The sequence below is a fragment of the Teleopsis dalmanni genome, chromosome X (assembly GCF_002237135.1).
Source record: "Teleopsis dalmanni isolate 2A chromosome X, ASM223713v2, whole genome shotgun sequence".
Taxonomy (NCBI): domain Eukaryota; kingdom Metazoa; phylum Arthropoda; class Insecta; order Diptera; family Diopsidae; genus Teleopsis; species Teleopsis dalmanni.
The window spans coordinates 62,503,011-62,530,257 of NC_051848.1; the positions used below are offsets into that span (position 1 = coordinate 62,503,011).

The 27,247-nt window shown below is 31.0% G+C and overlaps 3 protein-coding genes across 5 annotated transcripts; 1 reads left to right on the top strand and 2 right to left on the bottom strand.

Moving 5' to 3' along the window:
- The first annotated feature begins 827 nt into the window (after positions 1-827).
- Positions 828-4,715, top strand: LOC119688987 (NADH dehydrogenase [ubiquinone] 1 beta subcomplex subunit 10). Its single transcript, XM_038103699.1, has 4 exons — positions 828-932; positions 1,014-1,121; positions 1,581-1,856; positions 4,431-4,715. The coding sequence occupies exons 2-4, from the start codon at positions 1,040-1,042 to the stop codon at positions 4,556-4,558; spliced, it is 486 nt and encodes a 161-aa protein (XP_037959627.1). The 5' UTR covers positions 828-932; positions 1,014-1,039; the 3' UTR covers positions 4,559-4,715.
- A 1,979-nt stretch (positions 4,716-6,694) lies between these two features.
- On the bottom strand, positions 6,695-9,673 carry LOC119688988 (ATP-dependent DNA helicase PIF1). Its single transcript, XM_038103701.1, has 3 exons — positions 8,686-9,673; positions 8,462-8,622; positions 6,695-8,195 (listed from the first exon to the last, which is right to left on the bottom strand). Exons 1-3 carry the CDS (start codon positions 9,455-9,457, stop codon positions 7,155-7,157), a joined length of 1,974 nt encoding a protein of 657 aa, XP_037959629.1. The 5' UTR covers positions 9,458-9,673; the 3' UTR covers positions 6,695-7,154.
- A 1,522-nt stretch (positions 9,674-11,195) lies between these two features.
- On the bottom strand, positions 11,196-21,883 carry LOC119688989 (phosphatidylinositol 3-kinase regulatory subunit gamma). 3 transcript variants are annotated; one of them, XR_005253328.1, is made up of 7 exons: positions 21,574-21,883; positions 20,583-21,447; positions 18,724-19,418; positions 12,356-12,486; positions 11,935-12,099; positions 11,651-11,713; positions 11,196-11,564 (listed from the first exon to the last, which is right to left on the bottom strand). XR_005253328.1 is itself a non-coding variant. In XM_038103703.1 (6 exons), coding segments are annotated over exons 1-5 (1,812 nt in total). In that variant the 5' UTR covers positions 21,575-21,883; the 3' UTR covers positions 11,196-11,564; positions 11,938-11,979. The 3 variants fall into 3 exon arrangements, 2 of the variants coding, with proteins under 2 accessions (XP_037959631.1, XP_037959630.1); XM_038103703.1 differs by lacking the exon at positions 11,651-11,713 and having other exon boundaries at positions 11,938-12,099; XM_038103702.1 differs by lacking the exon at positions 11,651-11,713 and having other exon boundaries at positions 11,197-11,564.
- Between the last annotated feature and the right edge of the window lie 5,364 nt (positions 21,884-27,247).

The window sequence follows — 27,247 nt, forward strand, 5'->3', positions numbered from 1 at the left end:
AAATTGTCAAAATGCCATGAAGAGCTTTTATTTGGAACATATTTGAAACGCATTCGAACGTCGGTTGGACGCATTCATACAGAATGTGATGAAATGGATCGCATTCGCGCTTGGAATTTTGTATGCAAGAATGAGTCATTCGCTTTTCATATTCGATTTTTTACCAAAATGAGCCATTTTCGGTCAGTGTAAATGCCGTATAAAACTGCGGAAATTACATATTTATGATTGCTAACACATATAAGTAATATTCTTCTGGATTTCTCTGTACGCAAATTCGATCAAAACAAAGTAGACAATAAACTTGCAAGTGAGAGTGTAAATGGTCGTATTTTAAGAATCTGAATTTTGTTTCAGAACATTTGTCAGATGAAGTCAGTTCTTATAAACATTTAATATTATATTTATATTTAGACTTAGACTTAGACTTAACAAACCTTTCAAAAATACGCTAATTTTTAATCAGATTTTTTATGAAAAATTAAAGGTATTGCAATTTTGTTAAATTAGTTGTACTTAAAGTCTAAACATAGCATAATATGAACTATTTTTAAAATTATGAGATGATATTACATTAAGTTTCAATGAGTCATTTTAAAGTGTTTGCATTTGTTGCTCTCATTTCATTTAGTAGCTGTCGCTTTGTAAAAACACTTTTACTTTATCCTATGAAATTATTTAATAAGGTTTTTTTTTAAAAAAATATAAAAGTATTTCAAGTATTCCATAAAATATATTTATGGAATACTTGCAAAAATATACTTTGCTGTTTGTTGTTTTTTAACTGCTTGAGAATGTATGCACACTAAAAATAAATTATATTTTGATGTTTCAATCCCATGGTGTTTTCTAAAAGAAGGATGCAGTGGATCTCTCGGTAACATAATCGCTGTCAGTTGGAAAATAATACACGGATTGAAGATTTTTGGGATGTAAGTAGCTGCTCTAGCACCTATGCTAGTAGTGTTATTCAGGTTAAGTTAATTCCTAATGCAAACTTTTATTACGTAAAGCAAAAAAAAATATATAAGCCGAAAACATGCCAGAAGGACGAAGTCCGATCGAACGGTTCGCAAACGCTGTGCAGAGCGTAATTTATGGGCCTGTTACCTGGTTTAGAGGTCAGTAGAATGCCTATTTCAAAAATATTTTAACTTTAAAGTAAACATTAAAATTATTATATAACAACATAACCTTCTCAAAGCTCAGTATTTGTTATTGTTTGTCGATTGCATGTAAACATCGTACCTGTTATGTACACTTTTAACTATTACTGCATTCTGATTGTAACTAATTTAGTAAATAACATGTAGCTTATTAGTTTTCCATGCCAACAGCTAAAAGACTTATACGTAAATCTGTTTTACGGATAAATATTGGGACATCATAAACATTTTTCACGCCGATGTTAAATGTGTTGTAATTTACATTAACCAATTATTTTTGTGCAAGTACCTCTATTCCAAAATATACAACATTAAATATGTTTTGCTTTAAAATAATTTTTGTCCTAAATATAGTCCTTAATTTAGAAAATGTTCTCAACAATGTATTTTAAACGATTTCTTTACTTCTTACAGAGACCATCGTTGAACCGAACCAACAGAAATACCCTTGGTACCACAAACAATTCAGACGTGTACCAACTATAGATGAATGTTATACAGATGATGTCGTCTGCCGCTTTGAAGCCGACCAGCAATTCCGCCGTGATCGTATGGTAGAAAACGAAATTGTTAGCATATTAAGACAACGCTTCGAAGATTGCGTGTTCTACGAAGCACCCGATGAGTTGGAAAGGTGCAAATCCATTAAAGAACAATATGATAAAGCCGCTGAAAATTGGTTTATTAAATGTAAGTATTTTATGAGCGAAAAATATTCGTATGATTTTATTATTGGTATAGTAGAGATTAATATTTAGCAAAATTGTTGAGTAAGTAGAGTAGAGGTTGAGGCAACTCAACGCTTTCAATTATTCGTAACAATATTATTAACTGAACTTTTTAAACAAATAAATATGGCATGATTGCTAAGATCACATGACACTGTCGGATTAAAGTAAATATGTTATAACAGTGATCGCTATAAATAATATATTATTATTAATATAATTTTAATTTCTATACTACACCTGGCGCAACTAGTTTCTAGTTCACTAGTTTTTAATCTAGGCTAATACCAATATAAAAAAATTAAAGATGAGTAAGTACATTTGAATCCTTGGTCAGAATCAATTTTATTCAAAATTTGTTGCTTATTTATGCAATGCATTTCCACTGAATAATATTTTTCTTTAGTATTTTTTTTGTATATATATATATTTTTTTGTATATATATATTTTTTTTTTTAAAATTATTTTATTCCATTTAATTTTAATTATTATTGTCTGAAAGTACTTGACAACGAAATCATAACAAAAGTTTCAAATTTCAACTTTTGCCTTGAGACTCACATTTCGATAACATAAACAATTTTCAGTTTTAATAGTTACATTAAGTGGACTATGTTATCCAGTGCAATAGCACTTACATTGTGAAATAAGAAACCGTTTCTTATTCCACCCAGAGACAATGCTTATCTTGTTTTTTAATTCAATATCCAGATTGCTTAGAAAAGGTATTTTTGTTATATTTTATATAGTGTAATTAATGCACGCACACAACAGTATTTCGTGTTTCTAAGTCTACACAGAATCAGTAGTTATGGTATTTTAATCGATTACATCTATAAGACCCTTCCTAGTGTTAATTTTTTAATGGTTCTAAAGTTTTCACACTATTAATAAAAATTCTTTACAGCTTCGTCCCTGTATCCAAATAAGCGAAGAACCCATCTTTACAAAAGATTTTAAAAGACTTAATACCTAATAATGATAACAACTAAGTATGTCTACTTAATATATTAATTATTGTGCTTTGCAAATACCATTATCGAAACATATTGCCAAATTAGTTATATATATATTTATATCAAAGGTAGCACTTATCCTAGATTAGTATTATTTTTTGATGAATCTCACTTGCTTCAGGTTAAAGGTTTAGTCTATTATCTTAGCGTTGTGTGGAATCAGTGTTTGGTAGATAAATATGATAATCTCAAAAAATCAGTTTTCCCAAGTCGAATGAAAAATTATAATATCTTTAAAAACTAAATTGTTACAACCGTGATATGCTGTAAAAACAAGTCTCCGCTTGTTATCTCATAAGAAGAACGACATCTCTCCCGTACAGTAAGAACTGTTCTAGCTCAATTGAAATCAGGATATAGCCATGTGTTAAACAGCTACTAGTCATTCATAAACACGTCTATTACTAGTGCGTGCCTACCCCCCATGACGTTGCCCATTTGTAGCTTGATTTTAGCGGCTGAACCCGATTTAATTTCAATTATAACTTCCTTTATCCTTTTTCTCTCTACCCTTACCCCTAACACCACCCATCCACATCCAACCCATGTATTTGTATTGTAATCCTTACATGTTATCTTCCGGTTGGCTTCAATAACAACAATTCACCAGCAATAAATGAAATAAATCCCATAAATTTCTCTAAAAAATCGTACTCTAATTGAAGAGAGCTCCAGGCTATCATTAGATACAAAACTGCAATTTACAAGCACTTTCTCTTCAACTTATGAAGGCGATTAAATATAAGTTTTATATGTTAACTGACAAAAAATTCAATTTCTCTTTACCCAAATTTGCCAGATATTTCTCTAATAAGAGTTTTAACTACTGTGGACGTGTGAATGTTTAAACTTCGTATATAAATAGATATGTATATCGTACTGTAGACAGTAGCTACTGTAGTGAGCTTAATGGAGGATCAAACCATTAAATGAGACGCTATTAACTTCAACATATATTTATTTTAAAACCTTAAATATTATTCGCGCTTTTCGAAGGTTTGAAAATTTTAATGTTCGAATATTTTGGGATTCAATCAAATCTTTCGTGTATAGACTGGCTGTACGTTTGAATACTATATTGTCTTCAAGCATTTGTTGCTACTGGAATTCTTGTAACCCACGAAGATCTATAGAACCAATAACATAAAATGAATTACAAATACATATACACAGGTTAGGATATGGTTAGGTAAAGAAAATGTGAGAGCAGAGGAGATTGTTTAGGAACAAGAATAAATTGAGAAGAAGTTGAATTCAGTATTTGTCTGATCGTGTTTGTATGAAAAAAAATAAATATTGAATAAAATATAAAGCAGATTTCCTGTTCGATTCGCTTGAGTATTCTTAAAGTGTTCAGTTCAAATGCTCGAATTCGAATATACTCAAACTGCTTGAACATCGTAATGTTCGAACACTTTTAAGCACTAATGAATATTTATTCTGTATATACTTAAAACACCTTTAATAATAGGCAACTATATTTTTACATACATACTAAAATATTGTTATTATATTACAGATGGTGATCTGGGTGCTTACGGAAATGCCAAGATTGCGTACATGAAACAGAAACATCGTATGATTTGGGAACGTCGTAATGGGCCAGTGGGCTCCGGCATGAAAACTGAAGATGAACTAAATCATTGAGGAGAGCCTTATTTATTTAAGTAGAAGTCGATACTTCTATTATCAAACTTCTTACCAAAAGTAAAGTTCTAATGCAGATATTCGTTTGTGGTAGTTTGTTGTAAGATGATGGTTATGCTTATATAACACAAATAATAAAAATCGAAAAAATTTAAAATTTTTAAATATACTTTGTTTATATATAAGGCTGTTAAAAACTTTAACGCAAAAATATTAAATTGGAAGGAATTATTCGCTTTTTGTTATAATTAATAATAATGCCGTAGGCATAAGGCATATATGGCCTTATTCTATGATTTTTGAGAATGTTGTTGAGGATCAATCAACTATGGGCGATTTACGAAAATTATTCCGGTATTTTATTAAGGATGTTTTGATTCTAAAACAGGTTGAATAATGAAAAGCCATACCCACAGAAGGAGCTGTTACATCTGGTACGATAATAGTACTACTAAATCCGTTTTGACTATAGGTTACTAGTTATTTACCTATGACTAGCTAATTATTATAACTAGTTTGACGAGTTATAATTATTATTATTTAAATAATAGGCTATTGAAGCACCCCGACCTAAAAGATCTATTGTGCGCCTAAAGGTCCAACTAGGAAAAATAACATAGTTCCTCGATGCTAGGGTGTTGAGAAGTTGAAAGCATTCCCAGACCAACTTTGAACGAGTTATAATAATATGACAATTATAAGAAACTGATCTTTCTTGAATACTAAATCATATTCTAATTGAATGTAGCAAATTATATTGAATGAGATAATTAGATCTGTAATGAAAAATACTCAGTATTTATATAGGTTAAAAAAGTGTGAATTAAAAATGTAAACATGAAAAATTTTTCTTTATTAGTATTTCGTTATATTTGAATAACTTTATTGTATTGTCTTTGTTATTTACTACAAGGTTGACAAAATAGGGCTAATAAAATAAATAAAGTGGTAACCGTGAATGGAATACGAATGAATTTGAGGTTTCCCACTGTGTTAGACAATAACATTTTATTTGGGTTTAAGAGATATCTTTATTTGTTAAATTTTTATTTAGAAAGTCACATAGCACAGGGCTTTCTTTTTAATGGGTATTTTTTTAATAAAAAGTTATTCTAAACATGAATAATCAATGTGTCAATTAGTATTATAAGTAAAATCATTATGTAAAGATTAATGCCCGAGCACGTTCTCAACGAATCTTAATTAGGCAAGGATGTGCTTTATTCCCACTTTTGTGCTGGAAACTTTCTTCATCGAACAGAGGGGCATACATTGAGGACTGCGTCACAAACTATGCGACCTTGAATATGCGGATGACCTTTATTAAACCATTTGTCAGTTAATATTTTATTATATTATTATTTAATATTCATATAATTGGAATGAAATGAATTAAATTGATAAATATTAAATAGTCCTTATATATTAATTTCCCACTTGTGCACTAATTATTATATGGCAACCCTTGCTTTTGCCTTTTTAAGTAAGCTTTGAGCAATGCAGCTTCATTTCTTCATTGTAGACAATGTTACGAAAAATTAAAAAAATTCTTTTTGATCATTAAAAGTTTTTCGTGACGCCCGAACATGGACTATTTTAAATTGAATTGAATTTAAATTGAAGTAAACTTGGGTTAAGGTTAAGAAACCTAGCTACATTAATAAGACTGGTGAAAAGACAGATTGGGCTCAAGTTAGTGTGTGTTCTGTGACATGAAAACAAGTGAAGTGAAGATATTTATAAGTTTGAACTATCGATTGTTCCATCGATAATATGGATGCATCTTTATTCCGTCTTTTTTGTAGACTATAATTTTGTGCTCTCCCTTTCTTGATTCTCTCCGATATTATATATCGGCAATTGCATATTGTAAATAATAAATATAATTTTTATTCTTTTTATAACATAAAAAATTTTATTCGCATAGATTATTTTTTTAATTTTTCTAGTTTTTTAAAATTTGTTTAATATATGTTATAAAAATTAATACTTAAATTTTATATAGAAATATTACGAATATACAGTCATACTTTACATGCATTGTATAGTTAAAACTATTTATTTAGAGTTAGAGATATTATCAGTATTTTTTTTTTAAATAAAAAGTCTTTAAATTAATTATTTAAATAAGTTTTAAATTTTCCTAAATAGTTACGAAATTCGAACTTGTAATACTTGGTAGTAATCGTTAGTTAACTATTATGATCCATATTTACTGATACCGCATTAATAAAAAAAAATTATATCAGTTTTTAATATTATATGAAAGCATACTTGCACATGGAATATGGAGTCAATCTCGAAAAAAAATTTGTGGAACCGAGATCGATTCATTCAACCTCTTCCTAAAAGGTTAATTCGATGTCTCTAACACCAGAAATTTAGTTTGCTTTTCATTAGACAGAGAAACCCACATAGTTAACTCGGTTCGTTTAGTTAAGTTGATAATGAACTAGGTAATTTGAATGCTCTTTGACAAACATTGCAATAATATATACACCCTTATCCAGCTCTTGAGAGGAATATAGAGAATATAAATTATTCGAATGAATATAAAAAAAAAGTAAATTTATCTAAAAACTAGAAGAAAATAAAATTAGCTAATTGAAACAATAGGTTTCGACATGAGACTCTTTTTTAATTTTGCTGCCGCACTAGACTTTAAGCCGTTTAATTCATTTTTTACGTTTTTATGTTTAACTCCTAAAGGAATCATAGTTGTATCCTGCAAACGTCTTCGGAAAAGTTTGTAGAATTGTAATACTTGTGGATTTGCCCAAACTTGCTTAGTATCAAAATCTAGCACCCGTAAAGAATCTAGTGATTTGGCACGTGAAAGCGCTACATAGGCCTGTCCCGCTTCAAATACTTTGGACAGTGACATTTCAACACAGTCCAATGTTAAACCTTGGCTTTTATGTATTGAAAATGCCCAAGCTAGTTTAAGTGGTATCTGCCGACGTGAAAAAATGGCTCCACCAACTGATTTTATAGACCACTTTTCGTGCTTGCATATATATTCGACATTATTTTTAAAACGTACAACCGGAATACCCTTCTCAATGCGTATCACTACGCCCCGTGCTCCATTTACCAGTCCAGTATTTACATTTATGTTCTTAAGTAACATGACTTGCGCATTTAATTTTAAATACAGTTGTGAAGGTGCTTGTACCTGCGAATCCAATTGTTTCGACATTGAGGCATCGGAATCTTCAGCTCGAAAAAGTATCTTTTCTCCAGAAAGATTCTCTAACTTGGACTCATTAATTGAGTTTGCGTCATTTGTATGAGAGCATAATTGGGTGGCAAGTATACCATTAGCTTCGATCTTTTGTTTTGAAGTAGCCAATAGGCGTTTCGCTATCTCTTCATTAACATGTCCGATACGAATATGATTAAGGATTTTTATGAATTCTGGATCATTTTGTCTGTGTACATTTCTCAGCTCAAACACACATTGTATGCATTTTTCCCAGGTACTTGATTGAAAACAAAACCGTTGTGATTGACTAGATGCCAAAACTTCTTTGCTCACAACTGGCGGAAGCTGTAAAAAGTCTCCACATAATATCAGTTGAATCCCACCAAAAGGACGATCATTTCTGCGTATATGACGGGCAACATACTCCATTTTCTAAAAAAAATATTTTTTAAAAAAATAAATATTTGTTTAAAAAATGTATTGTATTGCTTTAATGTAAAGTTATCGCATATTCATTTATGTTTTATAACATGGATATATCAAGAATACAAATGTATAATAAATTCCGCAACTAATAATAAAATTTATGGTTATTGCTAAAATAATTTGAACATCTATTTTTGATCTTGACAGAGTAAAAATTGAGGATCAAGGCTAATTCTGAACCTCCAAAATTATTAAAATTTTTTTTTAAATACCTCAAAAAATTTTCCATCTACCATAGAAATTTCGTCAATTATGAGAACTTTACATTTACGCCAACCCTGCGCAGAAGCACTGCGAGAAGCCAATTGTACGCAGCGTTCCAAAGTAGATTCTCCTGTGCCTATACCCGCAAAAGCATGCAACGTTACTCCTCCTGTTATAAAAAAGTATGTATATATTAAGAGATGTTACCAATATATATTCCATAAGGTTATACCTATTAAACACGCAGCTACACCTGTTGATGCAGTAGCAACTGTTCCATCAGGTGGTAGAGTCGATATAATTTTTTTTAACAAGAAACTTTTCCCTGTGCCAGCCGATCCAGTGAAAAACACATTCTTACCAGATTTGCATGCATGCAGCACTTCAAGTTGCTCTTCACATAAGGGCAAACTATCTTCTAAGAAAAAAGATGGTTTTTGTTGCAGTTTTTTAGCATGAGGTTCATTGGACGAATCATTACTGCTGAGATCTTCCAACTTTCGCTTTTTATATGCTAACGGTGAAACTCCAGCAGCGGAATTTCTCAATAATCCCGCCTTTCTTTTAGCTATTATAAGTTCGTTAGACGTTATTGGAGATACTTCCTCAAATGAATTAGGTTTGGACAACATATGTCTTGGAACACTATTGCGTAACGGAGTTTCATTGTTATCTGTACCATTTAACTTAATATATATAATTCGAAGAAATCCTACTAATGTATCCGGCGGAGCGTTTGAAAAATACATGGTGCATTTTTCTGATCGAAAATTAATGGATGCTTTTCCTTCAGCCATAAATTTTTTATGCACCAACACTTCTTTTAATTTAAATTTAATTGGTTTAAGTTTCTCCGGCGTCATTTCCAGAAAAAGTTCACGCATATCATTGCGAATGAGACGCATTGTTGCTGATCGGTAAGCAATTTTACGTCCAATTGCTCCAGCAGAAGTCGTCCACTCAACGGTTACACTACATGTCATCACAGCGTTATTAAGATCCATTCTTAAAAGCAATCTTATTTCATAAAACAATTACTACAACCTTATTTTAGTAACTACCAACAAATATACAAACTGAGCGCGCCAACACCGAGCTCTGCATAACCTGTTTACACTAAAAAGCATATTGCGTTCAGCAGTTGACAGAAATGACATATGTACCTACCAGAGAAGATTTTTTAAAATTTTCTTTGGTACCTACCTACGCGTTACCATAGAATATAACGAGAAACGATCATTTGAGTTGCAAAAAAAAAAAAAATAGGTAGAAAAATTTATTGGTAAAATTTTTAGAGTATTTAAAGTATTTGAAGTAGTAGTTAAACACTACTAACAAAATAACTACGCTGTGACACAACATACATAAATGCGCTCTTAGAAAAAATCAAAAAATCTCCATAGCGTGATTTGTTTAAAGTTATCTTGGAGGAAAATAATTGGAATAAAACTTTCTATATTCAATATATGTATTCTCTTTTGACAGCTTCTCACCCTAGTTATGGTGAATTTTTTGTTTTAGGTGAAAAGAACTCATCTAAAAAAGTACTCAAGTCCATTTTATACAGACATTTATGATCACATCAAATGTGAAATTGTTTTACTTTTAATCTAAAAAAAAAGTTTTACTTCTAATTATGATATCAAAAACAATTTTAAATTCAATAAATAATTTGTTTTTCATTTAACATTATAATTTTAATTACTCAGCGACTGATTTATCAGTACCCTGGATTTGTGGGTTTTAACTCGTCATTCGCAATTAATTCGCCTAATATATTAACTGCACTATTATAATCAATAAAAAGATTAAAAAAGTGCTCTCCTTGGCTTAAGTATGCTCTAAATATCTACTACTATATTCCTTTGTTGTTTTTGCTGTGAGAGACCCCAGTTTTGTTATTTTTGAAAAAAGTAGATCTCTTTATTAATAAAATTTTCTTAATTAATAAAAAATTAAGTTAAATGTCATCAGACATATTATCCAACTGGGCTGACTACCATCATACAAATGTGCCATTATTGAATATTAACCACAATATATAGCACAACTTACATTCAGGTTACTAAACAAGTTATAATGAAAACTTAACTATGAACTACATCGCTTGATAATTAATTTAATTTTTTTTTGTGGCCAATGAAAATCTTTTATCAGAGAAGTATATTATATATTATTTTTGAGTTTTTTGCTTACTTTGTTTAAATTCATATGTAAAACATACTAGTTGCAGTGAAAAAAATGTCAATCCGGTAAATATCCGGTATATCCGGACAAGATTGTATTACATCTGTAGGTCTTCTATTAAAGATGCCATTAATCTCATGACGCTGATATAACAACACCTTAGTTCAGTTAATAAGTCTTAACTTAGTAGGTTCACATCGAGAATAATATCTTCTACATCACGCAGCATGATCTTAGTATAGCAGAGACTATGGCAGATTAGTACTATATTATCTTAAAAATATTATCTGAGAAACCATTATTTTGCTACGAAGTGATTTGAATATAATAAAAATCATGTCTTTCACTAGCTAAATGTTTAGTTTAGTTATAGAATAAGCGATGTATTGTAGTCAAGGTTTACGTTTTGATTTCAAAAAACTCTTCATAGACTTGTGGTAATATAAATAAAAAACGATGAATTTAACAATTATCTATATATATATATCAATTATATATATATGTACATATCTCTTAATTTGTCAAACAAGTATTCTCTTTTTTTTATGCTATTCAAATAAAGCACATTTTTAATAGCGTCTTTACATTCAATAGCGTCCACATACAATACAACTTTAAAAAATAATTTTAAATAATAACTAACTATTAAAATATACGATACATGTAAAAATGCAGTTTTCTATATAGTTTAAGAAAATATAATAAGAATGTACATAACTGATTTGTTTACCATTAAACCTATGTGGGCCAAGCATATTGAGACTTTGGCAACACCAAATATAGCTTATCATATCCCTCACATTATTCTGAATAGATATTGTATCAGAAATGTCGACTCTGAAGACGATATGTAGTCACTCTACAGCCAGCATGACACGCTAATCAATTTATCGAAATCCGTCTGTCTGGATGGCGGAATGAAACCTTGCACAAATAGATCCAGTTAATATATAAATAAAAGTAGAAATAATTGAATTCGATATAATAGTAAAAAACAACTTTGAAATTACCATAGTTTTAATGAATTAGTTTCGATAAATAATGGTAAATAATTAATTCATCCATTTAAAACTCTGAGGAAATCAAAATAAATTTTTTTTTTAATTATTGCAAATGATGTGGAAAAGTAATAACTACCAAAATTTTGAAAAGCAAAAATGATATATTGTTCTATATTAAAAAATTTTTTCATATTATTGTTAATTTTTAACGGAACGGGACGAGACCGGACGTAATTAATATAAATTTATACGTAATTAATTTACCATGTAAATTATAAAAGAGCAGAACTTACCACATATATTTTAGGAGCAGAATGATAACAATGCGGTGGTTTTGGTTAGGCTGGAATGATCGACTCATACACCAAAGCCCGCTTGATCCAAATATTGACTCCAGCCGCTGTGGTACCACTGATGAACGTTGTTGAAACACTTGAATAAAAGGACCATGCAAATAGCTAAAAATATGGATGTGGTTAAGTTTCAAACAATGTTGAAAATAAGTGACTTCCACATCTAAGGACGTGTGCGAGTTAGGCTAAGTTGATGCTAAACCAAATGGGACTTTTCTTGGGATTTTTTACACTGCACACATTTAGCCATTTATCAACATGTATCGACACATCACTACATTATCGGCACAACTTAGAATTTCCCTCATTTAGAACGCAACTTAGCCTAACTCGCACACGTCCTAAGTAAAAAAAAACCAACCTGATAAGTGATTAAACTTGAATATATTGATAATTTTAAATGATGATTTCTGAGTAAGGTGAAGCACAGCATTCTCGTCCCCTGCCACAACCGGTCGCTTCTTGAAATATTATGTTTAGAGATCCATATTCCTAAATTTACAAGAAAATACTGGTGAATAAATTGTACTTTTTATATAGATTTGTTTTTTTTAGATATGTTTTAGGGACAAATCTTAAGTAATTAAAAAACTTAAATACTACAACACCAGGCATAAAAACAGGAAGTAGTGTTATTGCCTTCTTAGTAAATACAATTCAAGTTAATTAAAATATATTCCTTTGAAGGAACCTTATTACTTTTATGAAATGAAGCCATTTCATTGCCCCATTGATAATAGGGCTCAAGTTAGATGTTTGAGCCTGATGTATTTGCTCCATTGCAGTTACTGTCGATGTATTCATGGTATTCTCTCCGGAAAAAATTTTAACACAGCATATAAATGGTCACCATGCCATCGCACATAGTTGAAACACAGAGGACTAAAATTTGACATGATTTGATATTATTCTCTTGTTTATTGCTTTGTATGTGTCTAGTAGGGTTGCTTTATCTTTTCGTCAAGAATAGTATGGGAGTACTTTCAGTATATTTTTTCGACTCTTCAACCGACTCCATAATACAATGGTATAAACTTAAATGATAGCAAACTATTAAGAATAATAGCTAGGATTTTAGTTTTAAAAGTTCTGACATGCTGAATTAACCGATTAAAATGACCAGTCAATTAAACCTCTAGGATGGCCAAAGATTTTTTTAGTGAATAACAGAAGGTTTTAATTTTATAGCATTTTAAAAAGTTGTGCCCAATGGCGAAAATTGTGCAATAAGTGGTAACATTATGAACCTGACTATCTGTGGGGGGTAATAGAGTTTGAACATATATAGATTGAAAATGATCGGTGAAAGTAAACTGTACTGAGAGACAAACTGTTTCTATTGCTTAATTTCTGACATTTTCAATCTGAAATTGATAAAATGTGTTCTATCCACTATATTGTTGTAAATCCATGGTTTCGTAAAAGATGGATATTTAAGGTCATTTACCAGAATAAATTGAATGTTACTTTCAATCACCTTTGCAAACTCAAGGCCTACTTATACAGCGCGCCCATATCGCATCTGAGAAAAGTCATATTGTTTTGGAATTTCCTGAAACTTCGTTGATTGGGAGCAAGATGAATAATTGTCCAAATTTATTTAATAATCAAACAATCTACAAAACTGGCTACCGAAGAGAGGTATTGTTGTAACTCAGAGACCGGCAATCTGCCGCCTGAAAAAACGAATGGCTCTGAGATATACACGCGGATACTTGTGTAACCCTACTTGTCTGTTAGACCTTCGGGAACCGCACAGTTTTTCAGACGACAAAGTGTCGCTTCATTCTACCAACGGGGCCAAAAAATTAAGAATCTTTGAATTACAACAACAACGACAAAATTTATATATGTATATGTCCTTTTTCATAACTTAGTTTCATGTTGTTATTGTTGTGGTAACTCGTGGATGTCTATATAGCAGATAACATGAAAGAAATTAAAAAATACGAAAAACGAAGTATGAAACGGATGGGGATTGTTTGGGTACAAGAGTCGATTGAGGAACGGTGTTTTATTGTAATCTGCAAGGATCTGCTTATGTAGTCCCTTTTAGGTATGACGACCGGCACTCGATCGTCGAATTCGATAAAATGGGCTCCGGGATATAGATCCGTTTTTGGAATCAAGGGTATTAGACAACGTGGCTGCATTCAAAGATGTAATCTGCGGCAGTTAAGAACTTAAACTGATTTTATTAAGTTTGAAATCGTTCAATTCTAGCGATTATGCTTCAGAAAATTAAGTGCTTTCGCAGTAACAACTAGTAAAATTGCCACAAATTACGCTTCCAACATTTGATGGCAATTCATTAAGGTGGGTGGAGTTTCGTGATTTGTTCACACAATTGATAGACATGCAAGCATTTAAGCCAATTCAAAAAATGTTTTATTTGGCTACAAATTTGGTTGGAGTCCAAAAATTTTGTAAAATATTTGCCAGCATCTGCAGAAAATTACACAACTGTGTGAAAAATTTTGACATCTCGTTATGATAACAATCGTCTCTTGGTCACTGCATTACTTATGTTGAGTCAACTGACTGATGTTAATCAGAAAATTCTTCAGGATTCAAATCGCTGCACGATGTTAATAAAGAGTCTATCTTGAGTTTGGATACACAAGGCATTCCTCTAGAACAGTGGAATGCACATCACTTGGTGCACATCATTTTATAATTTTTAGTCTACTATATAATATAAATGAGATTAATGAGGAAACGCGAAGTTTTCAAAAAAGAGCATGTACAACTTATATTGGTTCCATCATATTACACGTGTAGAAAATTTAGAAGTTAAATAAAAATAAAAGGAATCTGAAGATTCTTTGGAAGGACAAAGTTTGAAATGAAGAAGTTCTAACAAGATTAAGAAATGATAGAGAACTCCTAAAAACTATCAAAATAAGAAAAACGAGGTCTTTTGGTCATATCATCCGAAGACCAAAATAAGAATTGCTGCAACTGATTGTAGAAGGCAGAATCGAAGGCAAATGCGGCATGGGAAAAAAACAAATGTCTTGGTTGTGGAACTTCCAACACTAGACTGGGTTAAGGACGATTGGAGACTTGGTACATACTGGTATAGACAGAGAAATTGAAGTTCTAGAAAGATTACTTCTAAGATATTGTAATTTATATGATTCAATTTTTGAATAAACAATTAAAGAAAGATGTAACATGGGATGAATGAGGAAATGAGAAGTTTTCAAACAAAGAGCGTAGGCAACTATATTGGTTCCATTATATGACGCATTTAGGATTACAACTTTGTGTCATTTAGGATTACAACTTGTTTAGGATTACACGTTAGAATTAAAAAGAAAAGAGTATAGTATTTATTAATACTTGTTTTCTGCGGGTAACAGATTGTATTTGAAATGATTTAGCGTACTTTGCATATTTAAAATTTATTTTTATAACATATTGCCTTATTTTATTTAACGTTAGACTTAATAATAAAATACAATATCTTTTGTTGTTCACCATTTGTATTTTTGTTACTGATACTTCTTGCATGGAGAAGTAGTTTAAATTTAATAATGCAATTCTCAATTACAAAATGCGCAAAAATTTCATAGGGCATTTACAAAAATGCGTACCTAACATTTAATATTTAATTTGTTATATTACCACTTGCATTATATGATTTTATTTAACTATATATTTTTAATTAATAAATTTTTTTTGTTGGTTTTTTGAAATATTAAATGAATTTTTAAAGAAATAATTAATATTTGCCAATTCATTATTTTTAGAACAATAGAAAGAGATTACATTTGCTTTCTTAATAAAATATAATTTTTGTAAATCAATGTTTTTACATACATATATCAAATTATTATTTATTTGTGTTTTAATTTTATTTATTTTTATTTAGGTTTTAATTAATGTTGTTTAAACACACCGTTTAACGGCTAAAAAACTTCAAATCACAGAAATTCATTTCAGTTATCAATTCAAAGGAGTTGGCTTATGGTACTATAAATTTGTAAATTGCAATTTGTCGTTTCATTTTTCCTTCTATTTTACATTACTTTTCAGTATTAATTTTGGGTGTTTCTGCAAGTACCAATAAATAGTTCGGATAACGAGTAGATAACGAGAAGTAGATTAGCCTTCACGTTTAACTAATATCCTTTCATTCAATTATGCAAAAGGAAACGGAATACAAGTTTTTTATTTATTTTTTTAGTTTGTTTTTATATTTTGCTATTGTTCGTATTTATTTCTTTGTTTTTAAAGCCCAAACCATCAGTTAAGATTTTTGAAATAAACTAATTCATTATGAAGCTACCACTGTAACAAATCTATAAGCTTTCAGAAAGCCATCTTTTACCAGTAGCTTTAACACATTGCGCACATTTCGTTCAATTAAAATAACTTAACATAGTCACAATAATTCGGTTTTAATTTACCTCGGTTTTAATAAATATAAATATATTTATAATATAAATAAGAATTAATCAAAACTTAATATCAACATATTCATTTTTTTATCTTGAGATTTCTTAAAAAAGTTTTCTATAAAAATTTAAATTATGTTTTGAAACAAAGTAACAATTTTTTGAATGGTCATATTGGATTACATTTAATTTAAGCAATATAATCACTTTTTCATTTTGCCAAACTCAGCAAAATAATACATAACATATACACACAAGTATTGTTTATAACACTATGGCAAAAAACTATAATTATACTTAAGCAAATATATATAAAAGGTTATTCAAGGGTTATAAAAATAAAACAAAAAACAAAAACGTTTGACAAATATTTTTAATGAATAAAAATTACTAAAGCATTGTAGCTCATAAATGTCGTTGCAACTTTACTGTGGAATCTTTTCTTTTTACAAATCAAACGTGTTCTTTTGTTTTATAACAAATATTTTTCTACGAAAATACAAATTTCTTTTTCTTTTTTTTTTTGTTTTGTTAGACAAGCTTTCGATTAGTGCTGTTCAAAATCAGATTTTTAGAATATTTTCAAATAGTTTAAATATCAAATCTGGATAGTTCAAATCGGTCAAACTTTTCAAATAGTTCAGATAGCCATTTTGTTTCACATAGTTCGAATACTGAGAAATTCCGAATAATTCTAACAATTCGAATAGTTTTAATTCTATGTGTTATTACATGACTTGCTACCTAATGATGAATTAACTCGGAAAATTCAAACTATTCGAATAAATTATATAATTCAAATTATTCGCATAGTTCAAATAATTCAAACCATTCAAATAGTTTGAATAATTCAAACAATTAGAATAGTTCAAATAATTCAAATTATTCGAATAATTAAAAAAATTCAAACCATACAAATAGTTCAAAAAATTCAAACCATTGAAATAATTAAATTAATTCAAACTATTAAAATAATACTAGAATTACACAAGAGTTTTTTTTGTAATTTAAGCTGTCAATGTTTGTTGCTTTCAATGCAAAATAAAAATTTTTGACAGCTAAAATTACAAATAAAACTCTCGTGTGTATCCAGTATAATTCAAACTATTTAAATAATGTAACTATTTTTATTTCACATAGTTCGAATACTGAGAAATTCCGAATAATTCTAACAATTCGAATAGTTTCAATTCTATATGTTTTTGCATAACTTGCTAGCTAAGGATAAAATAGTTCAAAAAATTCGACTATTCGATTAGTCAATATATCATTTTCGTATCAAAAAGTTTAAATACTGAGGAAAAATAATTTAAATTTTGAATTGTGTGACCTGCACGTTAGCTTTAAGGTTGAATGAAATTAAAATTCTCATATGATTTATATATATATATATGTCATTACTATACAAATCATTATTGGAATTAAACAAATTATAAATGAATTAACAATTATCATAATTATATACACATATAAATAAATTTATGGATGAATAAAGATACCGAAAATGTTTTTAAAATAACTTCAATATAGCACAAAAATAAATTATAAAAAATAAAAATATTTTATGTCCAACACACTATTAAACTCATTACTTTCACTGTAACCTAATAATATAGAATACAGTAGCTAGCCACTGTAGCTTAACCGTCCATAGTATTACAGAAATACATTCGGTGAGCTCCATTTTTTGCTACTATAACTACACACTGTAGTTTAATCGTGCACTGGTCATTATTGTAAGAATATATTTTTAATAATATAATTACATTCTCTTATTAAAATACAAGACATTTTCTACACTTCTATAACTATATTTATAAAAAATTTCTTAGATTAACTGTAAAACGGTAAACATATATCACAAAATAACTGAAGATTTGTTTACTTTCCACTCATTTATAACGTGACGACATCTACAAACAATATGAGAACTGTAAACTTCATTTAACTTTGATTCGTGCCTCGGAATTCGTATAATACACATAAAATTCAAACCATTTACATTTTTTAAAATTTCAAATGATTTAATAAAAAAAGGAAAATTCGAATTATTCGAATTTGTTCACTATTCAAATGATTTGATAAAAAATGAAGATCCGAATCATTCGAATTGTTTGAACTATTTTATATAAATCTGAATATTTATGATCATCGAATAGTTCGAATATTAAATAATTGAAATAATATGAATAACACTACTTTCGATATATAGAATACATATACCTGTAGTTTGAAATTATCAACAAAAGAACATTAAACTTTTCCATCGAAAAATGAATTTAAAATTACATCCTCTTTATAAATAACTATTGCAAATCAGCATTACCTAAGTCATTACTCAACTCATTGCTAGCACCAGCACTAGTATTACTTGAAGATTGGGAATTAGTTCCAATTTCAGAGGCGTTATTAGGCACTGAGGCATTTGATGCACCACTTGGCTGCTGCGGCAATTGCAGATGCTGGTATTGTCGTTGTTGGTCTAATTGTTGCGGATCCAACTGCTGTTGTTCTAACATTTGTTGTTCTAACAGTTGTTGCTCTAACAATTGTCGCTCCAATTCTAATTCTTCTTGCATTTCCTGCATAAGGAATTCTTTGTTTTGATGCCAATACATAACAGGAATACGCAAAGTTGTAGTTAATGTATCATTGTGCTCTTCCAGAGAATTTGTCGCATAATGATCCACTAATTTGTTTAAGGTGTGATAAATATTATATGGCGCCGCAAAACCGTAACCACTTTCAGCTTCGTTAATAATGCAATGACTAATGACACCCTTACAAACTATCGAAAGTGCATAATGTCCAGCAGAACGAGCACGTATAAGAAATGTTCCTGTTGGAGAGCCCTTTAACAATTCTTCTGCCTGATGACGTAGACAATCTTTAAGGAACCACATTGACTCGTCATTGTGTGGTTGATTAGAGACACTTTCGTAACGCTGTTGCCAAGCTTCGAAACCCATTTCAATGAGTTGTTTAATATCTTCTTCTTTAATGCCAACTTCCAACAAACGTCTAAAATACAAATAATATATTGGAAATGTTTTAAATAAAATAAAATAATATAATTAACTATTTTTTATAATAAAATTTTAAATATTTATGAATTCGAAAGTATTTTGAAGACTTATTTTAAGCATTTTAACTAATGGAAAACCATTTAAAGTATTTGTAAATATAACTATCAATCATTATATTGTTAACATAAAACTAAATTCATTGGTTTTGATCTTTAGAGAAAAAATAAATAAAATAAAAAGACAAAACCAACTTTTTTGTGTCGTACAAATGAAACTGATTCAAGAAAACACGACCACTTCTGAAATTAGTCATTTCATTGTGTCAATTTCTACTTGTGTGGAAAATTGTATATTTTTTCAACTTTCTATATTTCTATGCATCGATTTTCACATCCTTCTTTAAACTAATCAATCGAAATTTAGAAGAAACTATTATTTGTTGCTAACTTTGAGCAAAAAATTAACTAACAAGAATAATTAAAATTCTGTTTTTCATTAAAGAAAGTTAAAATATACAAGTTCTTCAAATACAAACGCTTTTATCTAAGTTCACAGATCAATTTGTTAGTAACGTTTAAACTTAAACACTTATTAATTCATTTTTTTAATGACAAGCTAATCTTGGTGCCTTATCTACGTTTTTGCAACACATGAGGTTAACAATCTGCACAAATGGGACTCAGTCCCATAGAGTTGCAAAACCTCTTGAGACTTTATCCAGACTAGTTTCGGTAACAACCTTTATTCATTTTCTCTTTTCTATAAATTTCTTCTAATTCATGTAATACTAAACGTAAGTTTTGGTCAGGATAATGAACGTTAAGCAGTAGGACCTTCAAATTGATCTTTCATTATGTTAAATTCCGCTTCTTAAAGAACCATGGAAATAGTAAACGAAAATACACATTTCAGATTTCCTAAAGTGTAAGATTGATTAGCTAGACTGTCTAACCCGAAGTGCTTAAATTGCACCACTGGGTCCTTTGGTATATCTTGATTGAATTATAAATATCATGTTACACAATTATTAAGTCTGTCCACGTTTTATGTTATGAATGTTAAGATTTTAAAAGAAAAATGTATACATTATTCATATAATGTATACATTTATATATGTATTAAAATAAACAAAATATGTTTGTGATAAATATCAACTTACTCTGTAAATTTTTCTTTTCGCACAGTCAATTCTTGTAACTCAGGCTTAGCAGAATTAATTTGTCGCTCTAATGTTTTATATTCTTCTTTTTTCTCTTCAACGTAGCGGTTTAGTTTATCCATCGCAGTGCACAGATTTAACATTCGCGCTTCAAGTGCAGCTGAATTTATTTGGAGTTGGTCGTTTTCTTGTTGGCGGGCAGCATTCCCCGCACTGTTCGCACAGATACCTCCTTGTGGTGCGGTGGTTATGTACGTTTGAATTAATGTTAACTGATTTTGAAACATTTTTGCTCCGCGTTGATACACTTCCTGATGTACTTTCATTTCGTTTAGTTCATTTTCAATTGACTTAAATACTTTTAACTTTTGGTCGAGATTTTGTTGATGTTTGTTAAGTAAATGATGATGGGATAAAAACTGATCTGCAAGGAAACGTAAATCTCCATATCGTTGAGTTTCTTCGTCTTCTAATGGGCGCACTATAGGATTGCTTAACGTTATATCAAGCATTTTATTATACAACTTTAACGAATTCACTTTATAATAATTAATTAATTCCACTACAGAATTAAATATACAATCGACGAAACCGTATTTCCCATTCGAATGGCATATTTTTATTAATTTTTCAGTGCCATCTTTTATAAGTGTCAGCGTGTATTCGCCTTCTTTCGAGAGAGCATCACGCACTAAAAAACTTCCATCAGGTTGTCCGGAAAGAATGTTTTTAACCTCCTCCCTTGTAATTTTTCCCCAGTACCATTCCGCGTTACGCATTTCTTCAATATTTGAATCATGTAAAATTCCTGCGCCGCCAAGAGGCTGCGGACGCATTGTGGAATAATGTATTGGAGAAGAATACACTGTTTTTATTTAAAAGAAGAAAAATATTTAGCGAAACAATAAGCAAGTTGTTTAAATATTTTGTAGAAACAATTTTAATAATAGAAATATATTATTTAGACAATGATATTATTAGCCGTACTTACTTTTTATATATATATATTATTCCTTTCTTTCACCAAAAAAAAGTGAACTATAAAGTTTTACGGTTTTTATGACACTTTGTAGCTTTTATATTTTCCTTATAAAATTTTTTACATGCAGGATTCATTTATATCGGTATACAAAATAAAAATTTTCCTTATATATGCAGGAAATTGGACAATATGCTGCGAAAACCACAATTGTTACCTTTTAGCTTTAACTTTTATCATTTTAATATAATTTGTATACCATACGAGAAAACATTTTCAGAACAATTCGGCTGAAATAGCTCACGATGTGCACGGAACGTTTAGCACACTGAAACAAAAATTTGTGATGAAAAGTGTTAAAAGATGTGAAACCATAAATCTAAAATGTTTATCAATGTGTATGTGTAAACTTGTTACACCATTTATTTCAATATATTTGATATTAACAATATACGTACACTTTTTATTGAATATAATTTGCAATTAAAAACCATCTCATATTTAAAAAAACTGTAATTCATATTTCACATGCATGAAACTTATCTTCACCCAGAAAAATTGTAAAATTTTGTAAAGATATGATTTTGTAATATTGCGACGCATCGATTTACTGCTGAATTATACCATGTTTTTATGGGTTACTGAGTAAGTTATTTATGTAACTTAAGAATTTGTCATTTCCACTGACACAAGGTAATTATTGCACGTCAAAAAATTCCTTGAAAGTTTTAAGAGAGCTTCTTTTTGTTTAAGAAAATTTCACTCAATAATAAATTACACATAAATTACACATACATCTACATATATTACATATTCAATTTATTATATATTTAATTTATAAAAACAGAGAGATTATTAAATACTTACTTTCTTAGTATGTATGTTTACAGCTCAGCTGTTTGTTTACATATTACATGTAAAACATATGACAAATATTTCAAATTTTGGTGATTTCCCAAAATTTCCCAAACTTAATATTAAGAATTAAATTCAATATTTTTGGTTTATTGTCGTTGTAGTAACCTGATAAGATCTGCTTGTAGTCCCTTTGGGTGGTGTTGAAGAGCGCTATGTCAAAAATTATATGTAAACAAAAATTCAAACTAGTTTCAAATATTTCTTAAATTTGAAAATTGGAACAAATAAAAATTTGAGTGTTTCATTTTGAAATTTTTAACATTTTTGCCATTCCTTTTAATTTTGTATTTATTTTAATTTTCAATTTATATTGATTATTTATTTTTATACAAAATGTAATTTGCTTTCATTATGCTATTTTTGCTATTTACCAAAACATAACACTTGACAGATTGCAACAGTGATGCCAATGTCTCGCGTAGCCAATATAGGCCAGCATGCATTTTTTGCTTTCTTGTGAACCACCGAAAAGGCCTCATATAAAGAATGTTCTTTAACTTACTTGAAAGTAGTTATTAGAATTAGATCAAAATTAGATCAAAAATATCGAATATAACTCCTAAAAATAAATTTCACACAGGAGAAATTACCAAAATTTGAAATATTTGCCATATGTTTTACATGTAAAATGTAAACAAATAACAGTTGAGCTCTAAACAACAAACGCACTGAGGAAGTATGTATTAGATAAAATCTTTGTTTTTATTAGAGAATGTATTAAATATATATATATATATATGTATATTGCAACATATAAATATATGTATAAATATATATATCAATTATACATTTTTTTTGTAAGATATTAGCCGTAATTGTTTCTTTCAGAGTTTTAAAATACAGCAATAAGTCTGATTGAAACAAATTGGCATCACTTTTAAAATATGTTAAATGTTTATTTTTGAATGTTTTTTGTTGTGTAATATATGATATATAAAAATATATATAATCACCAAAAATTAATTAATTTAAATAAAAGAAAACAAAATGGATATTAGAAGGGCACTGATTAACAATTTTATCTTATATATTTACATTAATTTATTCATTTATGTATTTGAATTCATTAGTAAATGAAGCTTGCATGTGTAACACTTCAAGAGTAAGCTTACGGTTTAGGGATTTTCATCTCGAACATTTATTCCTTCTCACGATTGATGAAGAGAGATGACGAATGCTGTCTGCTGATGTCCTTATCGCTGCTGAGGTAAGCTGGTTTCAACTTGTTTATTGCAAAGGTATACTTGCTCCCTCTCTTATTATTTACAAAATCCTTATTCACTCGCTGCACTACATGAAATGGTCCTTTATAAGGCTGTTACAGTGAGGCGTTTACAACGCGCACGAACACGAACTTACTGGTTATTAAATCATTGGGAATTATGTAATTTTGTTATTACTAAATTACGGCAATTTACTGGGATGAACATTACCATTATATATTATATATTTCGCAAAATACTGTAGTATTGGAGATGGGTAGAAGTGTCGGCTGCCTAACATGTCGTGGCTAAGTTTTATCGCAGTTTTGTCTGAACGTATGGTATATATAAGTGGTTAAGGTCAGTTAAAAATACAAATTCACGTACTTTGAGTGCATACTTAAAATGCTGGATGATTTGGGCAATGATGGTCAGCTCTCGATTATACGCGCTGTTATTTAACCGTGCTGTGTTCTACGCCTTTAAAACGTACGCTAAAGATTGAATCTCGCCTCCACAATCTACTGCAAGACAGCATCGACCACCGTATCGGAAGCATCAGTGGTTAGTATTCATTGTCAAAAAGGCGCCATAAAGTTGAGTTACGTAGCAGGTACTATATCTGCTGCAATAAGCCTCGAATACGGTAATGTCTTCTGGCTTTTAGATGATTTTACTATTGTCGTTTTTGTGATTTCCTGGATTAAGATTGAATAAACATCGCTGGTTGCAGATGGTGTTAATAATATACGGTAATAATGGACGGTAAATCCATTATTACCGTCCAGGAGAAGACGGTAGATTTCCTTCACCTTTAATGAAAGTAAAAAGTCAAGTATTGCAGCTTTTTTGCTTTCGGGGAGCTTGAAACCGTACGCGGTTGCCGTCAGACCAGCTTGCTGAAGCCGCTCAAAAACCATTTAAAGATTCGGTGTTCTGAAGGGTCTTTTGATGCAATCAGTATGTCGTCGATGTACGCGAACACGAATCTTAGCCCAATCAAAGTTGCACTAATAATTCGTTGGAATGTTTGAGCTGCGGTTCGTAAGCCAAAAGTCATGAAACAGAATTTCAGTAAACCCAAAGGAATAGTAATCGCCATGTTCTTCGCATTTTGCCACTGGAATCTGGTGGTACGCTTTCTACGTACCACCAGACGTCATACAGAAAGGATTCTAAAATACCATATGCAACTTTTAGACGGTTGACAGATGCCGTTTGTAATAAGTACTGGAATTCTTCCTTCACTTCCGCCACTTCCTCCAATTTGGCTCCATTAAGACGTCGTGGTCGAGGAAGCGTATTCCAGTGTATCTAGATCGCTATATTCGCCCATCAAGTAGGTGCACTCGTCAGTTGGCTCGAATGCTGCCAACTTCTCCCTTTGTCGCGAAACCTTTCGTTGTAACAAACGCTTTATTTGTATGTCGTTTTAGCTTTATGTCAATCAGTAGATCGTAGTGCTCCAAAAAATCCGCGCCGACAATGGGATAATTTTCGTCGGCAACCACAAATGCCCAAAGGAATTCGCGCCTTAATCCGAGAGATAACAAAAGACTTTTCGCCTGGTATGTGCGTATAGGTTTGCCTTTTGCAACAAATAAATTAGGTGATAAAAATACGCCTGATTTACTTGGATTGAGACCGACTTCTTCAGCAGTACCGACAGGTCCGCTTTCGTGTCGATAAGAAATTAAATCGATTGAGCCATGTTTAGTTTTTGAACTTTGCGTTTGTTGCAAATCTCATATGAAACCAATACCAATCGGAGAGACTTGGTGTCTGCAAATGCGTTCGGTTACTCCTACTAATGCATGACAAGTTTTCGACAATCTAGTCTCATCCTTGGTAAAGCATGAGAGTCTTAATCGAACTGCTACCCACATTAGAATTGCTGCGGCAATTCATATATTCTTCCACTTCGCATATTCGGTCAGCCAACTTAGCTGACTTCACTAGATCTACATTCGATGCCTGCAAGTTAGCACATACTTGGTGGACACAGGTGATAATTCCAGTTTTAAGAAGAACCTTTTAAAATTTTACCAGCCTGTCGTCAAGATTTAGGTTTGAAAGGGATTTTACGATACCATTAGAGCACAGTTTATTCTCCCCGCTTTGTAAATGAAGACTACTCGAGCAATTTAAAAAACCAGGGAAGGGTGACAAATTCGCCCTGTTGAATATCAGCGGGTATAGGATTTATATGGCTGAAAAGTCTTAATGGCCTATTTAATTTGAGTGTTGGTCACTTGAAAACGACTGGGATTGATCAAAGGAGGTGGCGCGACCTGTGTTGATGCATGAACATCGGAAGTCACGCTCCCTAGTAAGTGAATGTCTGAAAGGATATCTAAAGTCTCCTTGTTAGAGTTGGTTCATTGACAATTTGGAGCCCAGATACAATCTGGGGTCTTGTGGGTGGAGTTGATAATTTTGCGCAATCAGAAAAAATTTCTATGTTGCCACAGAAAATTTTCCAAGTTTTCCAATTTTTACTTTTGGCCCGCCGAATGGCGTATAATGTTCCTTTGCTTTTCTTTATATGGTGTCCAGTTGTCAGTTGTCCAGTTTCAGCAAGATTTGTGGAGGTGTGCAATAGTTAGATTCGATCATGGAGGTTTGGGTTTACCCTGAAATTCGAAGAGTTTGTAGGCCGCATTTGTGAAGCTTTTAAGTGTAGCAGTAAGAAGGTCGATCAATTTTGGAGCAGTTAAGAATGGTTGGGGAGGGAGGGGGTCTGTATGCTAGAGTCGAAGGTTGGTTGGAAAATGGACCATTCAGTACGTTTGCTATTGACTGATTTGAGTATCTGTGATCCGAAAAGGAGCAGTCTTGTGATACAGACCAGTTGTTGAGAAAGTGTGAGGAGTGTTCGCTAATGAGGGTAATATCGAAGAATTCCCTTCTATTAGAAAGCATGAAGCATGAATTTTTTACTACAATACAAGATCTGAGCTTACCTTGACCTTTTACGAATACTATGCTGTATCCGTTTACGTTAATTCCGCAAATCCGATTGTTAACAATCCAAAGTTCTTGAATCAGAAGGATGTTCTCCCCTTCTTCGGCCAGGCAGAGGGTGAGGGTTACCAAGGCAGTTTTAGAGTGTTGGAGGTTAATTTGTAAAAGCTTCAACAAACTATATGTTTTCAACCACGGTACAGTTGAGCATATCTTCATCCGACATCGGTGAGGACTCGGAGCAGTGCCATATCTGCAAAAAGTTCGCCAACCAGTTCGGATGGCGAGAAAATACTGCCTCCGTCTTCGAAGAAGAGAATGTTTATCTTATCGCCATCGGGAATGTTAGTTTCAGCTGCCACGGCCCTGCCGGTTTTATAAATTCTCAGGGTAACCGACCTGAAGCCATAGTTGATCAACCTATTTCAGGCTTGAAGGGGGCGAGAGATTATTCGTTAAGTACAATAAGAGACTCGAAGAAGTCAACCCTGGGTTCGCTAACCTTCTCGTCCTGCCAGTCGTGGGTAGGAAGGTCGGTGTTGCTTGCATTGAGGAGTGAGAGTATTTTCTCAGGCGAGATAAGGTCCTCATTAAGCCAAGCT

What these genes read in the sequence shown, in the direction of transcription:
- LOC119688989 (XM_038103703.1), bottom strand. An exon ending in TGAGTTGAGTAATGACTTAG is followed by an intron (nt 12,487 to 18,723) that starts GTAATGCTGATT and finishes TTGTAAATTTAG; the next exon opens with GAATATGGATCTCTAAACAT. An exon ending in CAAGTTTAATCACTTATCAG is followed by an intron (nt 12,100 to 12,355) that starts GTTGGTTTTTTT and finishes CCATATTTTTAG; the next exon opens with CTATTTGCATGGTCCTTTTA.
- LOC119688987 (XM_038103699.1), top strand. Translation starts at nt 1,040, where the DNA reads ATGCCAGAAGGACGAAGTCCGATCGAACGGTTCGCAAACGCTGTGCAG. An exon ending in GCCTGTTACCTGGTTTAGAG is followed by an intron (nt 1,122 to 1,580) that starts GTCAGTAGAATG and finishes TACTTCTTACAG; the next exon opens with AGACCATCGTTGAACCGAAC. An exon ending in TGAAAATTGGTTTATTAAAT is followed by an intron (nt 1,857 to 4,430) that starts GTAAGTATTTTA and finishes ATTATATTACAG; the next exon opens with ATGGTGATCTGGGTGCTTAC.
- LOC119688988 (XM_038103701.1), bottom strand. Translation starts at nt 9,457, where the DNA reads ATGGATCTTAATAACGCTGTGATGACATGTAGTGTAACCGTTGAGTGG. An exon ending in TGTAGCTGCGTGTTTAATAG is followed by an intron (nt 8,623 to 8,685) that starts GTATAACCTTAT and finishes TTTTTATAACAG; the next exon opens with GAGGAGTAACGTTGCATGCT. An exon ending in TAGATGGAAAATTTTTTGAG is followed by an intron (nt 8,196 to 8,461) that starts GTATTTAAAAAA and finishes TATTTTTTTTAG; the next exon opens with AAAATGGAGTATGTTGCCCG.